This window comes from Etheostoma cragini, chromosome 3 (genome assembly GCF_013103735.1).
Source record: "Etheostoma cragini isolate CJK2018 chromosome 3, CSU_Ecrag_1.0, whole genome shotgun sequence".
Lineage (NCBI taxonomy): Eukaryota > Metazoa > Chordata > Actinopteri > Perciformes > Percidae > Etheostoma > Etheostoma cragini.
The window spans coordinates 11,159,893-11,180,982 of NC_048409.1; the positions used below are offsets into that span (position 1 = coordinate 11,159,893).

Sequence of the window (21,090 nt, forward strand, 5' to 3'; positions counted from 1 at the left end):
GAACATGCAACTTTTCAGTCAGAGGACTTTATGTGATTTGTATTTGACTCTTTTGTAATTGGGTGTTGCAGTCTGTGAACTCTAGAATTAACATGTCTTTGTCATTCGTTTCTTTTTTTGGTACATATACAGAACTTTATTTAGCATATAGGAGTTACAACAGTGTCAAGAAAATCAGGCGTCCCTCGTTAATTTGTAAATGTATGCAGCAAGGTGCTCAAAAATCTAAACAGATGATCAGCTCTGCCCATGGAGCCTTTGGTGTAACTATGAAGTTTATTTCAATAATTGTTTTGGGGTGTCTATGTGTAAGACATGTTAACAAGATAATGCTACCCTATGAGAGAGGACTACTGTTTAAGCAGTTTTTATTAGTATTCTAGTGTGGTTCCTGTATATGATAATCTATGATTAAATCATTAGATGCACCCTTCACTAAATTAAAACAGTAGGAGGGAAATCATCTGTAGCATCATAATTCCAAGCATGTTACATGAATAAGTAAACAGCAACATAATGCAAACTAACTGTGTAGTGTTGTTTTTAGTACCCCATCAGACCATTAGGTGGAGATGGTGGGCTATTCTGACCGTGACCACACTGACTTATCTGGCAAAACCGCCATCAAACGGTTTTCTGCACAGAGAGTATGCAGATAGGGTCGATGGGAGAATTATGCATTCAAATACACCTTAAATCCTGTGCACTGTCTGGCTTCATTTGATAACATGCTGCTTTAAGAGCAGATTGTGTTATCAGTCTCTAGGGTTTGATGTCAGCCTGAGCACAGAGACACAAGATGTGGAAAGAAAGGATAATGATGCTTAGCTTTGGTCGTAAGGAAACTTTTGTTTTTGATGCTTTCCTGACAACAATCTAAGTTGCGATGGGTGCCACAAGTTTGAAGTAAAGCCCTGGTCTGCTGATCAGAATCAGTTTAGAAAAGTCTACTGGTCTGGACTGCAGCGCTTTTCTCACCAGCCTTCTTGATCCTCTTGCGTTCTTTGAGTTGGTAAGGTTTGTGGTCATGTGACAGAGGAATGGCGTTGCCGTCTTTATCGCAAAGAACTCCACGCGAATCTCCAACGTTGGCCACCGTCAACTCCTTATCAGACAGCAGGGCCACCAGACATGTAGTACCTGAAACAGATGGAGGAGAGAGGCCAACAGAGATAGATAGAGCAGAAGAAGAGTGGGGTAGAAGGAAGTAGATGAGATCAAAACTGGAGTGGTTTGTTTTCTACCAATATCCTTTGTAATATAGTGAATATAATGAAACTATTCATGAATCAAATAACTAGTGGCAGCCAGCAAATACCTGTCAAATCAAGGTAATATTAGTAATATTAGTATTTATTTTTAGCATTTATACATTTATAAATAATACATCAAGAGACTGGCAAACAGCTTAGGCCCAGAGGGGCTAAATGCTTGCGTTAGCGTGGTAGCATAGTGCATAATAACAATACCAGCATGCTGATGTTTGGCAAGTTTACCATGTTTATCGTTTTTTTTTAGTGTGCTAGCATGCTAGCACTTAACACAGGACATTGGAGGCTGTTGTCTTCAATGTTGCAGGTATTTGGTTGTGAACCAAAAGAATGGCCAATTTAAATTGACCAGATAGATCACAAAAGGTATCACAATTCATCTTGAGGGGGACAAGGATGTTTTAACCAAATTCAATGGCAGTCCATCCAATAGCTGTCGAGACATTTTATAGAAAACATTAAATGTCAACCTCATGGATGCTGGTGCTCAGGGGGATCACTAAGTCATAAGGGCTCCTCCTCGGGGTCCATCACGGCCTGTACAAAACTTCAGTACAATCCATGCAATAATTGATATATTTCTGTCTGGACCAACATTCCCCTTTGACGGAGCCACGGTGCTAGCTTGGCTAAAACAATCCAATACTGCCACAAAAAGGGTCCTGCTTAAAAACTTATGTGATGGGTGACAAATTTATATCAGCTCACGGTATGGTTTGTCATATCACCAACCCTAAATATAGAAACCTAATTAAAAACTTTTAAATTAAAATTCCTTTTGCACTGAAGTGAAACACATGAATCATGGGCAAACATTGCAAACACTCTTTGAAGTAGCTTTTCTTCCTTGTACTACTCTCTGAAACACTTTCATTTCTTCTCCTCCTTCCTCTCTTTGTTTAGCTTCCCAGCCAGGCAGAACAGAGTCTGGACTCAGAATCTGAGGCCTATTGTGTGAGATCCAAAGTCCTGTAGAGAAAAAACAGATCTGCCTTTTTGGCCATCTGCTCACAAAGAGCAAAGACAAAACTGGAAAGAGAGAGAGAGAGGGAGAGAACAGGAGGAGGGAGGAAAGAAAGTGTGGGGGGGGGTCCAACTGGTCTGGACCACCCGGACAGACAGACAGAGAGAGAGAGAGAGAGAGAGAGAGAGAGAGAGAGAGAGAGAGAGAGAGAGAGAGAGAGAGAGAGAGAGAGAGGGGAGGGGGTGGTATACAAGGAGAGAGATGGGAAAATGGGACATATAGTTGAGACATTCTCAAGATTTTAACCTACAAAATGCCCATGGGGTAGTGAAAAGACTAACGTAAAGCCGGTTTACATGCCATTACAAGAATATGGATCACAGACTAACGTTTGAGACACTTCCCTTTATAGTTCCACATCTCGGTGTGATGTTGACTGACTGACAGTTTATATGTATTTCTCAGGTGTGCGGCGTTGAACTAAATGAAATAAATCCATCTCCCCATGAAGGGTCCTTATATTCAGTGTACAGTTACTCCTTAGGGGACAAAACATTCAGTTCACAGTTCCTCTGTCTCACACATACTTTATATAAAATAGGTCCTACACCTGATGCAGTAACCATATGTTAGGGATGAGATGGGAGAGAGAGAGAGGTGCAGTAGCACAGGCAGAAGTGGATGCAGATAAAGTGAAGAGAAAGAGTTGAGGAGGTGTGGAGAGACGGGGCGAGATATGAGGAAAGAAAGAGAAAAGAGCTTACTTTTTAGGAGGAAAATGCCTGTCCCATTTATAGCTTGTGGTGAAAAAAAAGTGATGAATAGGAAAAAGGAGAGAGAAATACAAGAAAGTGCACCCGCCTGAAACTGAGGCTCAGGTGAAGTGAATATTGATGCCGCCTAATTGTAAACAACTTACTAAATCTTTTACAGTTTGGGAAAAATCCATTTCTATTAGTCTTATCCTTGTATGCATCCCTAATCCTGATGCTCGCGCCTATAGCTGCCACTGCATTGTGCCATGCTGTCCAGCTGATTATCCTTATCTAGTTCCCATGGCTATACAGATAATGGACTGATGTTCCTTGCTAGCACACCATTCCCCAATTAGCCCAACCATGCCAAGTTCATGCTCAGCATTCTCTATTAAAATGGCACCATGGCCTGCATGCACCCTGTCCTCATGCTAATCATTGGCTTAGCTTAGCCTGAAATACCTTCAAAACTCCAATACAATTAACATCTCAGCCCCAGTTGGTCTCACACTCCAATTTGTATCATTGCACTGACACACTCTCTCTGAGTCAGCAAAGACTCCGGAGAGTATAAGTGTCCATACAGCACCAGACGTGGATTTATGTAACTGAGCTGCTTGGTATTTAGGTGAAAAATGAGAGTGCAGGACTGCCACCACCCTGTTCGCCCGGGCTCATTTTCTTAAAGCCTTCCTAAGAAATGTAAAAACAATACCCATTAGTCCACCCACAACAGGATTTTTCCATCCTTGGACTTGCACGGTTAACATTTATAGCAATGCTACATTTTGTACTGCATAAAGTATGGCTGGGCGATATGGAGAAAATCTAATATCACACTACCTCGATGTCGATACCGCAACGATACTGTAGTGTTTACTATTGGTGCTTTCACAAAATATTTACACAATGAGATTTTTGATAAATAGTCATCAGTAATATGGATATATTGACTAAGTGGGTAAAGGCAAATAATAGAAAAGTCTGGCAACAGAAAAGGACATCACTTTACTTTAACGTAGCCTAGAAAAGACACATTTGCCATTTTACGATATTACGATATCCAAAATCTGAGACAATATCTAGTCTCATTTCACCATATCGACAAATTGTCGTTGTATTGCCCAGCTCTAGCACAAAGCATTTTAAACTGCGCTATAAAGTCTGCGCAGCACTCTGAATTTGCATACAATGTCACTACGAGGCTTTAGACAATCTCAGTTTTGTATAATGTACAGTTGTTATCCATTCATTCCTTTCTATCCTGAATAACTAGCGGCCTCTGGGCCAGCCCCAGCCTTTTTGAAGCCCTGTGTGGGATTTTGCTTTGGGCTCCTGTCCCCTACATTTGAACAAATTATTTCTCCAGAGTGTTTCTTGTTCCTCTTTTAACTCTCACGATAAAAAATATATAGTAGATCATTATTTATCATAGACTGCAGTGACTTTCAGATCATATCTGGGCAAAGCACATGATTTGACAAGCCAGTGGATCTAAGTATCTCCTCTAATTATGCAAGGCAGAACCAGAGATATTGTCCGTTGTATTCCACATTTCTTCTTCTTTGTCAAAATCTTGTGCCTACATTACCCATAGTGCAACCTGACTGCTGATACCTCAGTGTGAAATACAGGTGTGTTATGCCAGTAGCAGCTAATGTAGCCTCGAGCCACTAGCCAGATGAGGAGCAGGATACAGAGGTCCGGTCTGCTCACTTCTTTTATATACGCACGTTTTCAAACTTTACAACTGTTTTCACATATTCAGTAGTATTCTTTAAGACCTGTAAGTGTGTAGAGTTTCTATATAAGATAATCAATCTCCTTCCTCTTCACACAACCAACTGGGTTCTGAATAATACAAAGTTCCTAACACTTAAATAACTTTAAAAAACAAAAATCTTGAACGTAATCACTGAGTTATTCATGCACAAGTCAGACAGTCAGAGCACAACATCAAACTGACAGGCTTTGATGTGACTTAAAAAGACAATTCATCACAATGAAAAACATCATTATCTAATGTATCTGCAGTCATGCAGTGAGCAAGAACCGCTTTAAAAAGAGTCTCCTTGGTGAGCTGAGAAAACTCAGATATTGGAAGTGTTAAAGTCAGCTGGTAAAACCCCTGCAATGAGGAGCTGTGTTTTACAAAACAATAACTGTCACACCTCAGACACATTGTTCTAAGGGTCTATCTAAAGGTCTATGCCCTGCCATGCTATCATTTGGGCCCTTATACTGTAAAACAGGGCCCAAACAACATTGTGTACTAATCCGATATGCAAGGATCAGTATCACTGTGATTAAGGCACTTTTTGTATTGATTGATATTAGCTATTTCAAGTTTTTTTAGGGTTTTTTTAAGGTAATTTTTGGGGCATTTCTTTTTTGACTTTTATTTTGACAAGACAGTTGAAGACATGAAATGGGAGAGAGGGGGAATGACATGCAGAAAAGGGCAACAGGTTGGATCCATTTTCTATTTTTTATTGTATACACAACCAACCTTTATATATTCCATATTGTGCTCATTTTCAGGTTCACATACATTATTTAGGTTTCAGCTAGAATATCTTTTTAAGCTTTAATGTTAAAAGAATACATTATTTTTCCATAACACACCAGCTGTCAAAAACACCTTATTGGAACCTATTCTTTAACACAGCGCTGTGAGCAAGTGAACCACAGGCATGCACGCACAAATAAACAGCAGTCTCAATGAATCATTTCCACACTGACAGAGAGCAATAGACCCTGGGTTAAAAAAAGCACAAACAAAATTTGTCTCTATTTTAGGAGTCATTTGTGTTTTGTCTTATTATGATAAAATGACTTGGTAGAGTCACAAGTCCTAAGTACTCTAGCTTCACTAGTACCTGTAGGTCATTTCTTTTTCTTTTTCTTTTAATTATGTTGATTCAGCTTCCTTTCCAAAGGTGAATCAATGGCATCTACTAAGAGTGTTTTACTATGGTTAAATAAATGAGAAAAATACAGTACAGAATTGTTCTGGCCTTTCCATAGTTAATATGGCAAAAACAATTAATGTCACAAAGAAACACAGTACAATACCATTCACAGTATACATACTGTAACTGGGGCTGTAGGAACAGTGTCTGCGTCACTATTTGTTGCCGTCCCAGTTCAAATGGTGTGACTCTCTGCTGGACGAGCAAAATAGACTAAAAGAAGGAAACACTGAGTTTGAACAAACTGCAGCAAACATACTTGGTGAGAACAAACATTTAGTTAAAGGGGAATGGAATGCACAGAGCTTTTTTTTGAGTAATCAGATGTTTAACAGACAAAAACAACAGTTCAAACAAAAATCAACACCACTGGAGTCTGAGCAGAAAAATGATTGGACTCGTAGCAACAAAACCACAAACTGATAAAATGAAGCTGAAAGCCAACAAATACAAAGCTTAGAGAAGCAAAAACTAGATGACGGTAAAAAAAAGATTAAGCTGCACTCTGAAGAGAAATTTGAGAATATTTATATCATCTCCGACACTGCAGGAAAGCCCGCTGAACATTTCTAACCAACGAAGAGGCATATTATTATTATTATAGCTGTATAGTGTTTAAAGACACATTTTTTTAAAAGGTCTGGCGCACTATTAGCGGAAATACTTTGATGCATTACTGAGGCACACATATTTCCATCTTGCTTTTGTGTGCAGAGGTTTGATTTCTCTGGGAGTTCACTTTCACATTGAAATGATTCAGTGTGTGTTCCTGTTGCTGTGTGTGTTTAGATGGCTCAGTCTCCACGCACCCACTCGCTGTTTTCTATCACCCGTCTTTAAAATATAAAGCACTTCATAATGCAGTGAACAAATACAGTCTTTAGTATGTTAATTTACTGCTTTGTAAAAAATATATTTAATATTTTCATATTATAAGATAGCTATATTTTTCTTTTACAAAAGATAGATGAGTATAATGTTCTTCCTAGTCCATCCTTGCACATATTACCATGAACTAATCTAATCATGCACTAATAGTCAAAGTGTCGTTGAGCAATACACTGAATCCCAAGTTGCTCCAGTTTGCAGGCCAGTGCCTCACATGGCAGCTCCGTCACCATTGGTGTATGAATGTGTGTGTGAATAGGTGAACGAGGGTCTAATTGTAAAGCATTTTTGTCCGCTAAGTTAGAGAAGATATAGATGCTTTATAAATGCTGACCATTCACCTTTCCTATTGCTCTATATTGCTGCTTGCAACAATAACTAACTGTTGAACTCATCCACTAATGGACACTGTTGTGTGCTTTTGAGGTGCAAACCTGTACTGAGAGACTTGCCACACAGCTACATAAAAGGTTACTACTTACGGAATACCCCACAACATTAAGAAGACTGTTTCCATAATAGACTTTGAGCTCCTGGCCATTCCATCTAAGTCCCATCTCCCTTATCTTTCTTTCAAGCGCTTTTGTTGGCTGATAAACAACAGAGGGATGAATGAACAGGAGTATACATCTGATATGCTGTTGTCCTGGGTACTGGGACCTGAATTGAGACTGTCTCTCTCTACTTTCCCTCTCTCCTCCTCCCCTGCCAGCTTAATTTAGGCCTTGATTGCAACAGAAAGCAGGGAGCTGTGCGCCCTAAATGATGCGATTGTTGAATCAGATACAGGGACAAAAATGCACAACAATTACTTGATCAGCAGATCCCCCCCCCCCCCCACCCCCCCCACCTCTCCCACCCACCCCCTGGGACGCTGACAAGAATGATAGGACAAAATAATACACCAAATTGAATCCCTGACTGTCTAATGCTTGGATTATACAACACAGGAGCATTTTCATTGTAATGTAGCTTGACTGTAGATGTATCTATAAGCTCAATGTCAGTCCTTTCTAGTTGTGCTTTTCAAAAACAGGACGATAGACACACTGTATAGAGGGATAAGAAAAAGATTTGGACAGATCTTTGGAGCCTGGATGTAACAGGTCATGGAGCTTAAGAGATCAGAAATTCGAAAAGAGGATGAAGAGGTTTAGAGCAGGTGAGCGTGAGGAATAGATATCGCAGCTGCAGCGTCTATTCTGTCTGGTAATAATCAGAAAGTGGAAATTTCCCATCAAGGAATGACAACGCATCTCTGTCATTAGTTACTCCGTAAAAACCTTTTCACAGCGTCTCCATTCCCCCCGTCTTCACGCTGCTTCTCTCTCGGCTGAGAGAGTTGGTTTAATCTGAGGCAGAGGAAGGGAAAGTGACCTTCCCACAGGAACGCTGAATTCTTCAGGTTGCAGCATGTTACACAAAGTTAGTCCATGTAATCATTATATAATCTGTAATTTAACCCTCTCCCTTGCGTGTTCGATGATGTTTCTGCCGTAGGAAAAAAAAAAAGATTAATAAATAATACATGGTGGTCTTGTCTAGGCCTCCTACACTTCTCCCTTTGGTGCAGATGTTGAATTGACAGAGTTGGTGGTTGAAAAACCAAATTAAAAAAACAAGGCATGGTCATGGAATCCACAACAATGAATGAATGAATCACACTAATAACTGATTCTGATGTGGGACTTTTTGTTCTCTTCCTCCCCTCCTTCACAAAAAGTATGTTTTGGTTCATTCAGATCAAACTTTTTCCATCACCCTTTGTATCCATGATCTCATTCTCCTCACCCTTTCCACGCTCCTCTTTTGGATTGTCCTTTTCCGGTCTTTCCTTGCCCTTCTCTTGAATTGCCATCCCTTCATTTTGCCATTTTGCACAGGTCTCTTATCCCTTTCTACTGTATAGCTCATACCAGCAAAATGTCCTCCTTCCTTCCCATTGACCCTTTTTTTTACCTCTTTTCATCCATCACTCTCTCTCTGGTGTCATCCCTCCCTCCCTGCCTCTCTCCAGAGATAATTACTACAAGCCTTGTGAAGATCAGCTTGTATTTAAACAGCTGAATAAGCAAGACCCGGGGCTGCTGACACTCACTATTCAACAACAGTCAAGTCAAACAGTAGAGTAGACAAGAATTGTTTGGGTGCAGCTTCATCAGGATATTTGAAAACATTTCCTTGGACTTAACACTTTTGATTAAAGGGCTCATATTATGTTCATGTTTAGGTTCATAATTGTATTTAGAAGTTATATCGGAATCTGTTTACATGGTTTAACTTTTTTTAAAACAACATATGTTTGTTGTACTGCACAATGCTACTGCTCCTCTTTTCACCCTGTGCGTTATGCTGTCTGTTTTAGCTACAGAGTGAAGCATCACACTTCTGTTCCATCTTTGTTGGGAGTCGCACATGCGCAGTAGCTAGGTAAGCACTGCTAGCATGAGGGCGTGCCACGCTAGCAGCTAGGCGAGCATTATATCGTGTGTTACACACTGATGCACGTTTGTTACAGGAGTAAAGGCTGGACTACAATAGAGCTGGTGAGAGCAGTTTGTGAACAGTGTTTTGTGCCTTTTGACTTTGTAAACCTATATCATGCACAAGAAAAGATATATAACACTATAAAGGAAAGGGAAAAAGCGAAAAAGCATAATATGGGCACTTTAAAATCCATCTGTATGTGGCCTCTCCCCTGTTGTAATCACACATTCAAGCTGATGTACCACACACACACACACACACACACACACACACACACACACACACACACACACACACACACACACACACACACACACACACACACACACACACACACCTGCTTCATTGAAGGTGGCTGAGAGCTTGTCCAGCATTTCCCTGTCCAAATTCAGGATCTGCTGCTCAAGTATGGAGGGATAGGACAGGCCGCCCTTCTCCTTTTTTTCATCTTTCTCCTTGTCTTTTTCCCTGTCTCGCTCTCTCTCCCGTTCGTAGGTCAGTAGCTGCTGGCGGAGCGCCTCAGGCAGGTGGGCCTTGGCAAAGTCAGCAGCAGCCTGATAATGGAGAGCAGAGGGAGACAGAAGAAGAGTTAGAGGGCTGCAGATATTGTCAACAACAATTATGAGATGCGTAAACAAATATATTCTGGAGCTACACATTGATGGGTGTCTTTTTCTTTTAAACTGACCATGTCCAAGCAGTGGTATGAATTCACAATTAATCTGCAATCATTTTGATAATTAAATAATCGTTTAATGCATTAACAAAATAAAAATGCTGAACATTCCCTGGTTTCAGTATTTCAAATATCAGAATTTGCTGCTCTTGTCTGCTTTATATGTTTATAAACTAAATATTTTTGGCTTTTGGTTGGTTGTTGAAAGAAAACCCCTCCCTTTCCAAGTGTGAAATAGAACATATGGTGGCCTTCAAGTTACACATAAAAAAGTGAAAGGCCCTCTGGAGAGCCAGTGTTCTGGACTACTGCAGACACATGGCAGTGTAACATGGCGGGCTCCGTGGCAGAGGACACACTGAAAACATAAAGATTATCAGTTTCAGGTGATTAAACACTAATGATAACATGGTTATGAATATTATAATCCATGTATGTCAATAGATCAGGTTTAAAAAAGGGGGTGATTCTTTTAGGAGAGCTACCTCTCAACTACAAAAACGGCATTCAAAAGGTTGAAAAAAGAACATAATTGATACGGAATATTCTAACGTAATGCCCACTGATTTACAAAAACACTTTTGTATATTAAATACACACAGTGTATTGACAAGTGGCGTACACACGAGGCAGTAACCTGATTGTCCTTTCTGCCTTCTGAAGCAGGTGAATGAACAGATAAACAGAGATAAAGAATGAAAAAGTGCATTGCCAGTCAAACGCACACAAGCTCACACTCACACCCCGCTGTGGCATAGAGCTGAGCCAGAGAAGCTCTATCCTCACCTCTATCCATTGTATTCTACGAGTAACACAGACTAAACCTTTTTTTTTCCACACATTCCCACCGGCGTTTCAGAGCAAATAATGCCTTTGGCTCGGTGCCAAACAGGGAAGACAAGCCAGTCTGAGGTCAAAAAGTTCAAAAAGTTCCGAGTACAAATGCTGCAATATTCTGCTGACTTGCTACTGACCTGCGACATCCGTCTAGCTCATATTTCATACATGGCTTGCACTTGTAAAAAACATAACTAGCCTGCAGTAATTTAAAAGCCCTGGATTAAGAAAAGAGAAGGAGCAAGTCAAGACTGCGGGAGAGAAAAGGTTTGCAATTTCTGCCGCATGTTGATTGAGGTCAGATGACAGAGACCCGTAGATTAACCATATGTCTCAAGTGCTAACACATTGTCCTAATTTAGCTTTCTCTCTCTCTCTCTCATATCTATACCCTCCCCTCTCTCTCTCTCTCTATCTAAATCTCAGTCTGCACTGGGAAATTACTTCCGAGGACTCAGATAACCCTTCCTCCTCCGCTTCTTCTCTACACATGAAAACAACTCATATCTACCTCTTTTGTTATATTTTCAGTGTAAAGCTTTTCCCCTGCAAGCTCCGTCACTCTCCCTCTATCTTCTCCAATGAAACCCAAACCAACAACAAACCAAACCAATTTTCCAGCTCGCAAAGTCCCTTTTGTCTGCTTTCACGATGATGTTCAGTCCAAAATCACCACGGATCTTTCCGAAACACCCCTTTCTCCCGTCTCTTGACATACATTCATTCTTTTTTTTCTCTATTTCTTTTATTGAACACAATTTACACTCTGTTTTTTGTTACAAAAAAACCCCAGGTCTGAAATACACACACATAAAAAGTGTGTGTGTGTGGGGGGGGTACGGTGCCTTGCTCAAGAGCACCTGGCAGAGCCCAGGAGGTAAACTGGCATCTCTCCAGCTACCAATGCACTGCCTCCGGTTCCCAACCAAACTCCCTACGGGCTGAGCTAGTGCCACCCCCCAGTCGACAGAAAGCGGGAGTCATGAACCAATTTGAAGATCATTAATAGAACAAGAAGACTTTTGTCTGCTTGGGTTATTATGTGCCAATTACCTAGCAGTTTAATTGTTGGCCTCAGTCCTCAGTCCTCAGTCCTTCTCAAAGCACTGGGGACAAAAACCTTTTTCCAGCTACATTCCTTCCGACCATTTGAGTGCAATCCGTCTTTGCGACTGCATGTGTGACAGCATGTGTGACTGCTTGATTATCGGACAATCTAACTTGCTGGCTGACCAGATTGACACATCGAACACCTGGCTGCAGCGTCTGCACCGGCTTAGAGGATGAAACGAGGGACGGAAGGATGAGGGACGGAGAGCATCGATGGACAGGGATGACAACTGTGAGATAGAGGGATGAAGACAAGATGGCAAGGATCAAGGATAGTAATACCAGATGGACCAAAATGGGGGACGAGATTAGTGGTTGGCATAGGAGCACAACGGAGGAATGCAGGAAGAGCTATAGGAGGAGAGAGCAGAACCAAAAGAAATGTATTTAATGGAAGAGTTATTCTAGCTGAAAGAGACAGAGAGGGGTAAAAGCAGCAGAGGTTAAGAACTAAAAATCCCTAACGTTCCCATGCACTGCAGCAAAGAAACAAAAAAATCGGAAACTACAAAGACTGAAAGTGGGGTAAAAGACGGATAAACAAAACGTTATGCTTAAATTCAGTGTAAATCACCAAAACACACTGAGAAACATTTTGAGAAACAATTGTATTTATTAGTTCAAATCCTTCTTTGTTTCAAGGGGAACTCGGCAGTTTAGCTTTATTTACCTTAACTGAACAGTTTTGGAGACACTGGCATGGTTATGTGACTTTTTTTGGGTTGAATGGATTGCGTGATATCAGGTCTCGTGATGTCACAAATTGCTTCATGGCACAGCACACATACGCCCATTCAGGAGCCAGCTAGCTATGAGAACAAGGTAACGATGGAGTTTTTTCATCGTCATGGCTGAGCCGGCAAAAAAGAAGCAGAAAGCAAGGAAAGCATTGTTAGGGGAACAGAGAAAAAGGAAACGGCAGACTGGGGAGTCACACCACGCCAAATATCTATTCTGAAGCTGTAGGGGGAGCTCTACAGAGAAACCTGCGAGCAAAAAGCGATCTTTAACATGTTGGCTTGCTGGGCTGCCAGTCTTCTTTCCTGCCTTTGTTGGTGCGTTAATCCCACTGATCAACACAATAAGTGTGAAACCAGCAGGGGGTTGTGAATTTCACTGTTTGTGTACTTGAATGTACATCCTTGTGCAAACTAAATGAAAACACAGTCGTAAAAAAAGTGTGTTTTGTAGCGTTTCTAGTGGTCAAAATGCCTACTGGTAGGCTTTTAAGCTTTTTTGCAAGATGAAGAAGAACTTAGCTTTGTCTGTCTGCGGTCTGGTGCTGTGCTTTAGAGCTTTTTCAATTAAAATATGTTTCTGCTGCAGTTCGAAACTACACTGTTGACAAAAGTAAGAATTTTGCCGCAAAAAAAACAAAAGACAGCTGAAAACTGCAGAACTGCAGAATTTGATTATATATTATCACTATGAGAAGACTAGTAAACCTTGTTACAGAAAAACATGTGAAGTTGGCTCGGAGTGCAAACAGTCACGGCTGTGCAGAGCGCCACATTGGGCTCTCCTTCAAACCGCACTTCACTCGCACCACCCATGATGGCAAAAAAGACTTGCAAGCACATACATAGTAAGTACACAAACCTACACACTTTCCTATCTCAACAGGGCCACCTACACACTTTCTATCATGTACCCAAACACTCCCTCCTGACTGCTAACTGTGAGCCACTCAGATGGACAGCCAACAGAAATACTCAGGCCTTTTAAACACTTCCATCTATCACACTGCCATGCCGGCCAAATTGAGGAAAGTCATCCGAGCTTTCCTTTAGAATCACCCTTAGGGAGTTTCATAACCGAAGTAGAAAAATCTCTTTCTGTCGTCTCTGTGACAGATCAAGCAGGCAGACCGGAGAGAAGAAGAAAAGTGAACAGAGAGGGGAGAGACTGAGGAGAAGTGTAAGAACCATTCATTAGCATCACTCAAGCACATCATTAAAGAAAGAGAGACAGTCCCTCCAGTTTAAAACGTGAGATAAGTGAGAAACCCCTCAGAGCGGTGAAATACAGAGAAATCAGCAGATACTTGAGAAGAGGGAGTCCGGAGAAAGAGCATTTCGTAAGATTTCGCTTTGTTGTTTTGATTTCTAATTCACTCAATTCAAGTTTGGAATTATAATCACCAGAGCAATCGCTGAGGAGACCATATGTGCCATTTTACAATTTTCTACTCCCAGCATATTATGCAAAGACTATAAACTGCTATGTGGTTAATGCTACGGACGGAAAGGTTGTTATTTGTCTTTACTTTAAATGAACCAGGAAATAAATAGATGATGGTAATTGAACGGGGGGAAAGGGTTAGTGCTCTATAGAAAGACACGCTGCGCACTGCAGAGGTGTAGGATGTTTCTCCTCAGGATGACACTGCAGAGCTCAGGCTGTCCACAGAGCAGAGTAAACATGAGCATGGAGCCCTAATTTAATTATGTCACACCTGAGCTGTGTATGTGTCAAGCCTATGCCAAGTACAGATGCTGCAGGGAGCGCGCGTTTGTGTCCGTGTGTGTGTGTGTGTGTGTAAAATGTCACTGTAACATAAATAGAAGCCTTCTCATTTGTATAACTAGGAGGGATGTGAATGAATGCAAGCTACACTTGAACAAGCGCACAGCTCTGCATAGCACAATAAACATGCTAAGAAAAATGTTAGTTTGAACATTCATAATTCTGTCATAACTTGGCAAACTCCAGCTTGTCAACATTCAAGTGTTGTTTTTTTCAGTGCTGACATTCTGTTGTTTTGTTTGTTAAAGTTTTGAGATCTTAGTTTTCTCATATTAAAGAAATCAACCAGCCAACTGCATGGCCATTTTATCCAATTTTGTTTTGTTTGTTTTATCTGGTTGAGAGTAGAAAATACATGTTGAGCAAACCAACATTCCCTAAAACAGTGAATAATGTGCATTGTCACCTGTAAATAAAGCAACAAATAAATAGGTAAATTTCCTCAAATCAAGAGTAATTTTATTATGATAGTAGTTGATTCAACTGACTTATTCTGGGGTTTTAGAGTATTAGAATAGTCATCTAACAATTGCAGCAACACTGGAAAACAATTTGTATATTTGGTTCACTTGTTTTTAGAAAAATGCTTTGTAAGACGTTATGTAAGCATTATGATTCAATAATCTACTTACTGCTCACTGTGCGCCTGAAGCCAGATTGGAAGTGATTGTGTGGCCTCGAAAACACCCCCTTCCGCCCTAACATCCAGATTTTATTCAGTCTTCCCAAAACTATTTCACTCTCCCAGCTCTTAAATCTCACCAAAAACCACAACAAACATTGTGAGCACAGATGGGCTCAGGGATGGAGGGCTGGGGCGAAGCGACAGTGGTGGTAGGGGTACTGTGTGGAATCTCCTACAGTGCTAACACACACAAGCACACATCACTACATCAAGCTCAAGAAACATTCCGAAATAAACCACTCTGAGCAACATTTATATTCAAATACCAGTCATGTCTCAGAGGGTATTTGTAATGGCCAACATTGTACTGCATGGCTGACAGTGTAAAAAGGACATAAATGACTTCTATAAAGTGACTAAGGATTTCAGAAGTGAAAAGCAGAGTTAAAAATCAGGAATCAGGAATGAAAAGTTGATTAAAGGTCCATTAAAAGTGGCAGGAAATGCTTCATTGCCTTCAGCCTTCAGAGTGAGAGAGAGAGAGAGAGAGAGAGAGAGAGAGAGAGAGAGAAATGCTGCCTCTTGGCTGAACCAGTCAGCCCCGTCCCTTTTTTTCTCTCTCTCTGACTGTGAAAGAATGAGAGGTGTAAGACTGGGATGATAAGAACATCTGGTAACCATGGTTCCGGCTGCCAAAGCCTCCAAATGGCTTAACATCTCATTCAAAGTCTCCTAAAACTTGCATTAACACACAAAGACTTGCCGCCGAGGACAACAGACCGCAGGTTGTTGGCTCATTCAGTTGCCAATAAAGCAGTTTTTACAGCAAAGGTGACCATCCAAATCTACCGCTTTAAACACACACACACACACACACATACACACACACACACAAAGACACACACACACACACACACACACAAAGACACAAAGACAGATCCTGCCCCACTTTACTCATAAAGTGAAGGGAACTATTATGGAGTTGATTCGCATTCAGGTACTGAAGGGACTCAGAGCAATCAGTCTGTCTTTACACTCACAATACATGCAACTTGGAGCAAAATTTCACCAGGTATCCTTCCTGCGAAAGCCAGGTCCATTAGAGGACGTGACAACTCATAATAAACCTAAACAGTCTATTATAAAGAGGCCGTCAGGTTGATCTATAGCTTCCTGCAGCCTGAGCTTGCAGAGAGCTCCCGGTCAGGGTCTACGGCCTGGACACTGACTCCATAGACTGCTGTTTAGTTTATAGAAAGGAGGCTCAGCATCACTTCCAAGGCTCTGTGCTGCCAGAACATGATTCCTATCACTGCTGCAGCATGCAGGGATTTGAGCTTCTTGTATTACAGTCTGACTGACACTGGATATTTGCTGATGATACTGATATTGATGTGTCAGGTACATAAAGTGACAATATATTGGCTGATATAAGGGGTCGGGAAAAGAAATTCCGTAGCAATACTGTATCGATATACAGGCGCAAAGTATCACTCTGTTATTATTCATGTGTTGGTCAGTTTGTCTGGTTGACAATCCCATTTTGAAGTAATAACATTGAAGTGATATGAACAAACAGAGCAATGTATCTTTTTATATATATCGCAGAATATAGCAATATGTTTTAAATCGCAATAATATCGTATCGTGATGATATCGTATCGGGAGGCGTCTGGTGATTCTCAGCCCTAGCGGATATTAATTCCTTTAACATACAGTACAGATTTTGGATAAGTATCCCTTATATCTGTGTGAAATATGGATTGAGCGAGACATTTTGCAAGAAATTTATGTACCGGTATTTTGGACATTAGCTGAGGAGCTCAGTAACTTAGCAAAGGCTCTGTGCCTTCAAACTAAAAAAAAAAAAGAAAAAGCAATTATAACTTAGTGAAAAGCAGTTTAAGCTTTGAGAAAAATATCTATTACGTTTTTTACAGATCTTTCAACTGCATCGCAAAGTTTTCACTCAAGTTGGAAAATAGAATGGATGTTTTCACTTTATTTTGAATAGAATAACTCAGAGACTCCTGTCACTGTGCTAAACTAGGCTATGCAAGTCCTAAAATGTCCTGGCCACACAGAGACAAAATTGATGCCAACTGCATAAAACAAGTGTATTTCACAAAATGTAAGTAAGTTTCTTTAATATCAACCATCATGCTTTGCATCTCTTTGACCTTCGAAGTTATGTCAAGCTGGTTATACTTAGGTTCTTGCGAGTTTTGAATATATATATATATGGCCTACACTGTTACGTCAGTTAGACAAATTATTTTATAGTATCATGGTGAACTAGCGAACTACTATAGCAACAGAATAATTGCAAATGTATATTTTTTGTTTGGTATGATTTATTAATGGGATTTTGAACATAACAGATACATAATACACCTTCTCCATAGAATGAAACCAACACAATGAGTCAATCTGTGACACAAGGTACTAACAGAGAGACGATATACACCCAGTTCCCACCCCCACCCCCCCTACAAAGAGATAGCATTCAGATGAAATGAAATAGGGTAACAAATGTGTGTTTTTTAACGGCTGTTGCATTGACATGGAAGACATTGATGAGTCCATTTACTCTCTAGCACCGTCCATCACTGACTAGGCAACAGATTAGCATAGTCTGTAATTTCTTGTGTATTAATCTGCATAGGTCTGAGTAGCAGCAGGATTGCAGAGGAAAAGCCTTGTGCTGTGTGTGCGTGTGCCAATATTCATGTGTTTGTGTGTGTCACAGACAGATGGACAGAAACAGTTATTACATTTGGCCTGGGTGCTCCACATGTCACATACCTGCCTCCCAAAGCCGACGGGTGGCAATTAAAATACCTCCAACTGACATAAATCAGCACGGGCCATAAACACCACAGTGAAGGGAAAAGAGAGTGATGGAAGACAAAAAAATGAAATGAGGAGGTGAGAGGAAGAGAGCAGAGGTGATGAAACCATTTAAGATGTGCACTCAGGTAAGAAAAAAAGAGGAGAAAAAAGATGGAGAGAAAAAGAACGAGAAAAGAGAATCGCTTCCTCTTGAGATAATTTCTGGAGGTGTGGGACTGATTAAAAAAAAAAAGCACACAAACGCACAAACCCACACTCACAGGTTTTGCTTCATTTCAAGCTTTATTTATATGCTTGTTTCATATAGCTGCTTTCCACAGAATAACAATGATTTCTTTTTCTTTTTTTGCTGAGTCCTTTCATTACTTTTACGTTGTGAGATTTAATAACGACGGATATATATAACCAGAAGGAACCATGAGTGACCGCAACAAGCAATGGAGGTTTTCACAAGTCTGGATAACAACAGAAATCCAATTATACTGTCACTTTTCAACACAGATAGCTCATTTCTAGAGCTCCATTTCAAAGAGGTTTCCTGCAAAGCAACAATTCAGCCATGATTAGGGGGTATACATGCTAGAACATGAGGCTGAGTAGGTGGTGTTCCTGTGTTCTGTGATTTCAGCACAGACTATGCTTTGGATACTTTCTCATCCTCCACCTCCAGTATGTATTATTCCAGTATTATTATCCACAGACACCAACAACAATGCATAATCCTACGCATTTACTACTGCTGCAAGAAACAAAGTGATCATTCTAAATACATATCGCACATTCCTGCTTCATTACAGAGCAAAGAAAGACTTCCCACGAGTCTCCTCTTCCACAAACTCTGATTATATTGGCTGAAAAGAGGGGGGGGGGGAGGGGTTGGCGAGCGGGGGGGGGGGGGGGGGGGGGGGGGGGGGGGGGGGGGGGGGGGGGGGGGGGGGGGGGGCAGCAGAAACCATTGCAGCAATGTCACCGAGTTGCAGGGTCAACATTTCCACTGCACAGATGAGCCTCTGTCTTTTAGGCAGGGAAAATGCATTATTGATTGTTTAGTAAAAGCCAAGACAGTATACAGTATACCACAAATGATAGCCCGCTCTGTCCAACGTACTTCCGAATTATATTATGTGACATTAGTTCATTGATCCGGGTAGAGCTGAAACCATTAGGCAGTTCTCTGAACATCAGAAACCTAGTCGAAAACATTTGGTGAGGTGAATACATTTCTTCTCTTGGTCGGACAAAACAAGCAACATGACAACATCAGTTTGGGATTTCATGGTTTTCTGACATGTCACAGACCCAACATTATCCACATTATGGATAATCTAAATAATCGGTAGTTCTAGCCCAACACTGCTGATTCCAGCCTCTCAAGTAGGATGAGGATTTGCAGTTTTTCTCTATGTCTTTCTATACACTGAAGTTGTGGACTGTTAGGACTAAACAAGCAATTCGAAGACTTCACTTTGAACTCTGGAAAATTGCAGATACTTGATTTGCTATGTTGATTAAATGTTGATAAATATCAACAGAATAACCTGTAATGAAATCACTGATGGTTGCAACACTGAAAGGTATAATATACTGGGGGGAAAAACTACAATGGTGGCAATCTGTAGAAATTACATATTTCGGACTCATATTGACAAGTTACTAGACAGTAAATTGATATGATCTGAATAGTACCAAAACCTAGCTAAAAAACACTTTAGTCTGATGCTTATCGCAGAGAATTATGACAGGAGGCAGACTAAATTATTGCACATTTGCAATTTTCTGAAATGAGCAGATGTAAGGCTGGAATGATGACTGATTGTGTTCAGGACCCAGAGGGTTTGGCTAAGCACTTCTCAGATATCCATCAGCTCACAGATGTCCTTGTGCTGAGGACAGATCCAGCACTATTAAACGTTTCTGAAACACATAAAGTACGTAACCATAGGTTTTATATAGGTTCTATAGCTAGAAGTAAGAGAAGAGGATTGGGACACTATACTAATCAAATATAGTCAATGCTTGGTGTCTCCATAGGCTTGTCCTTTGGCATTTATTAGAATTTCACTTGTCCTTCAGACCCCTACACCCACCTCTGGTCTATTTTTATACACACCCCTGCACAATTTCGGTGTATTGGGAGTATTGCTGACATTTCCTTGTCGTCAGTCTCCCTTTTGCTTTGCAGGAAAGGACAAACCTGAGGGAGTTTATTTATATTCCACTCAGCAGCAAAACTCTTTGCCAAGTTAAAATGCTGTCTTCTTGATTTTTCCACCACTCTGTATTTTTGCTGTAATTGCCTTTATGTATTCTTACTTTGTTCCAGTCTTTTAGTGTTCACAGACAACCACTTATTGTATTCGCAGAGACCGTGCATATAAAATTCATATAATTCTTTTACAGGGACCTTTGCTGCATCTTTTCCTGGCTCGACAAGTCCAAATGTACAGTAGCTGGCAAGACAATAAGTCAATATTTCCACCTTTTGCCTCTCCAAAAAATCAGATACAAAAAACAAAAAATGGTGGTGCACAATTCATCTGTGTAATCATTCCTCCTGTCCATACTTTCTGTGAAATTGCAGTGTAAGTAATAGAGGACCAAATCACAGTCCCCTTTGTGTGCAAAAATGTATCTCAAAGGTTAGCTTAAGTTAACATGAGGCTTTGACAGTCTGTATTACTCAAACAAAGTCTTTTCAGTACCAAATTCCCTTTTTGTGTTTCCCCAGACAGTGTTTTTGTGCAGAGCTGCAGTGGAAGGATATTGTACTCAAAATAATGTAACTTTTGATGACAGGGCTGCAACTAATGATTATTTTTGTAGATGTAATATAGTGACAGAGGCTGAGTTGTGAAGGCAGCAGGCAAACGTTTCCAAAAACAAGAGTGAGTGTTCCTCGTCTTCTTTTGAATGTGGAGCACAAAAAGCCTAGAGGACAAGAGCTAAGTAAATGTCAGCTACTCCTCTCTTTCTCTCTCCGACAAGCGTACACACACACACACACACACACACACACACACACACGCACACACACCTACCTACCTATCTCAATCTTACACCCTCCCAATTGCTCTACACTCTGGAGCCTGTAATCTCTTTCTGTGCCCACATGCGCACACGCACGCA

The 21,090-nt window shown here is 40.7% G+C and overlaps 1 protein-coding gene across 1 annotated transcript in view; it reads right to left on the reverse strand.

Annotated features, from left to right (window-relative positions):
• Nucleotides 1-21,090, reverse strand: part of ppm1lb (protein phosphatase, Mg2+/Mn2+ dependent, 1Lb) — a 42,162-nt gene that overhangs the window by 3,129 nt on the left and 17,943 nt on the right. Inside the window, exons 2-3 of the mRNA XM_034867243.1 lie at nucleotides 9,675-9,891; nucleotides 979-1,140 (exon numbers count right to left, since the gene is read on the reverse strand). Coding sequence (XP_034723134.1) covers nucleotides 979-1,140; nucleotides 9,675-9,891 — 379 coding nt within the window. The remainder of the gene's footprint in view (nucleotides 1-978; nucleotides 1,141-9,674; nucleotides 9,892-21,090) is intronic.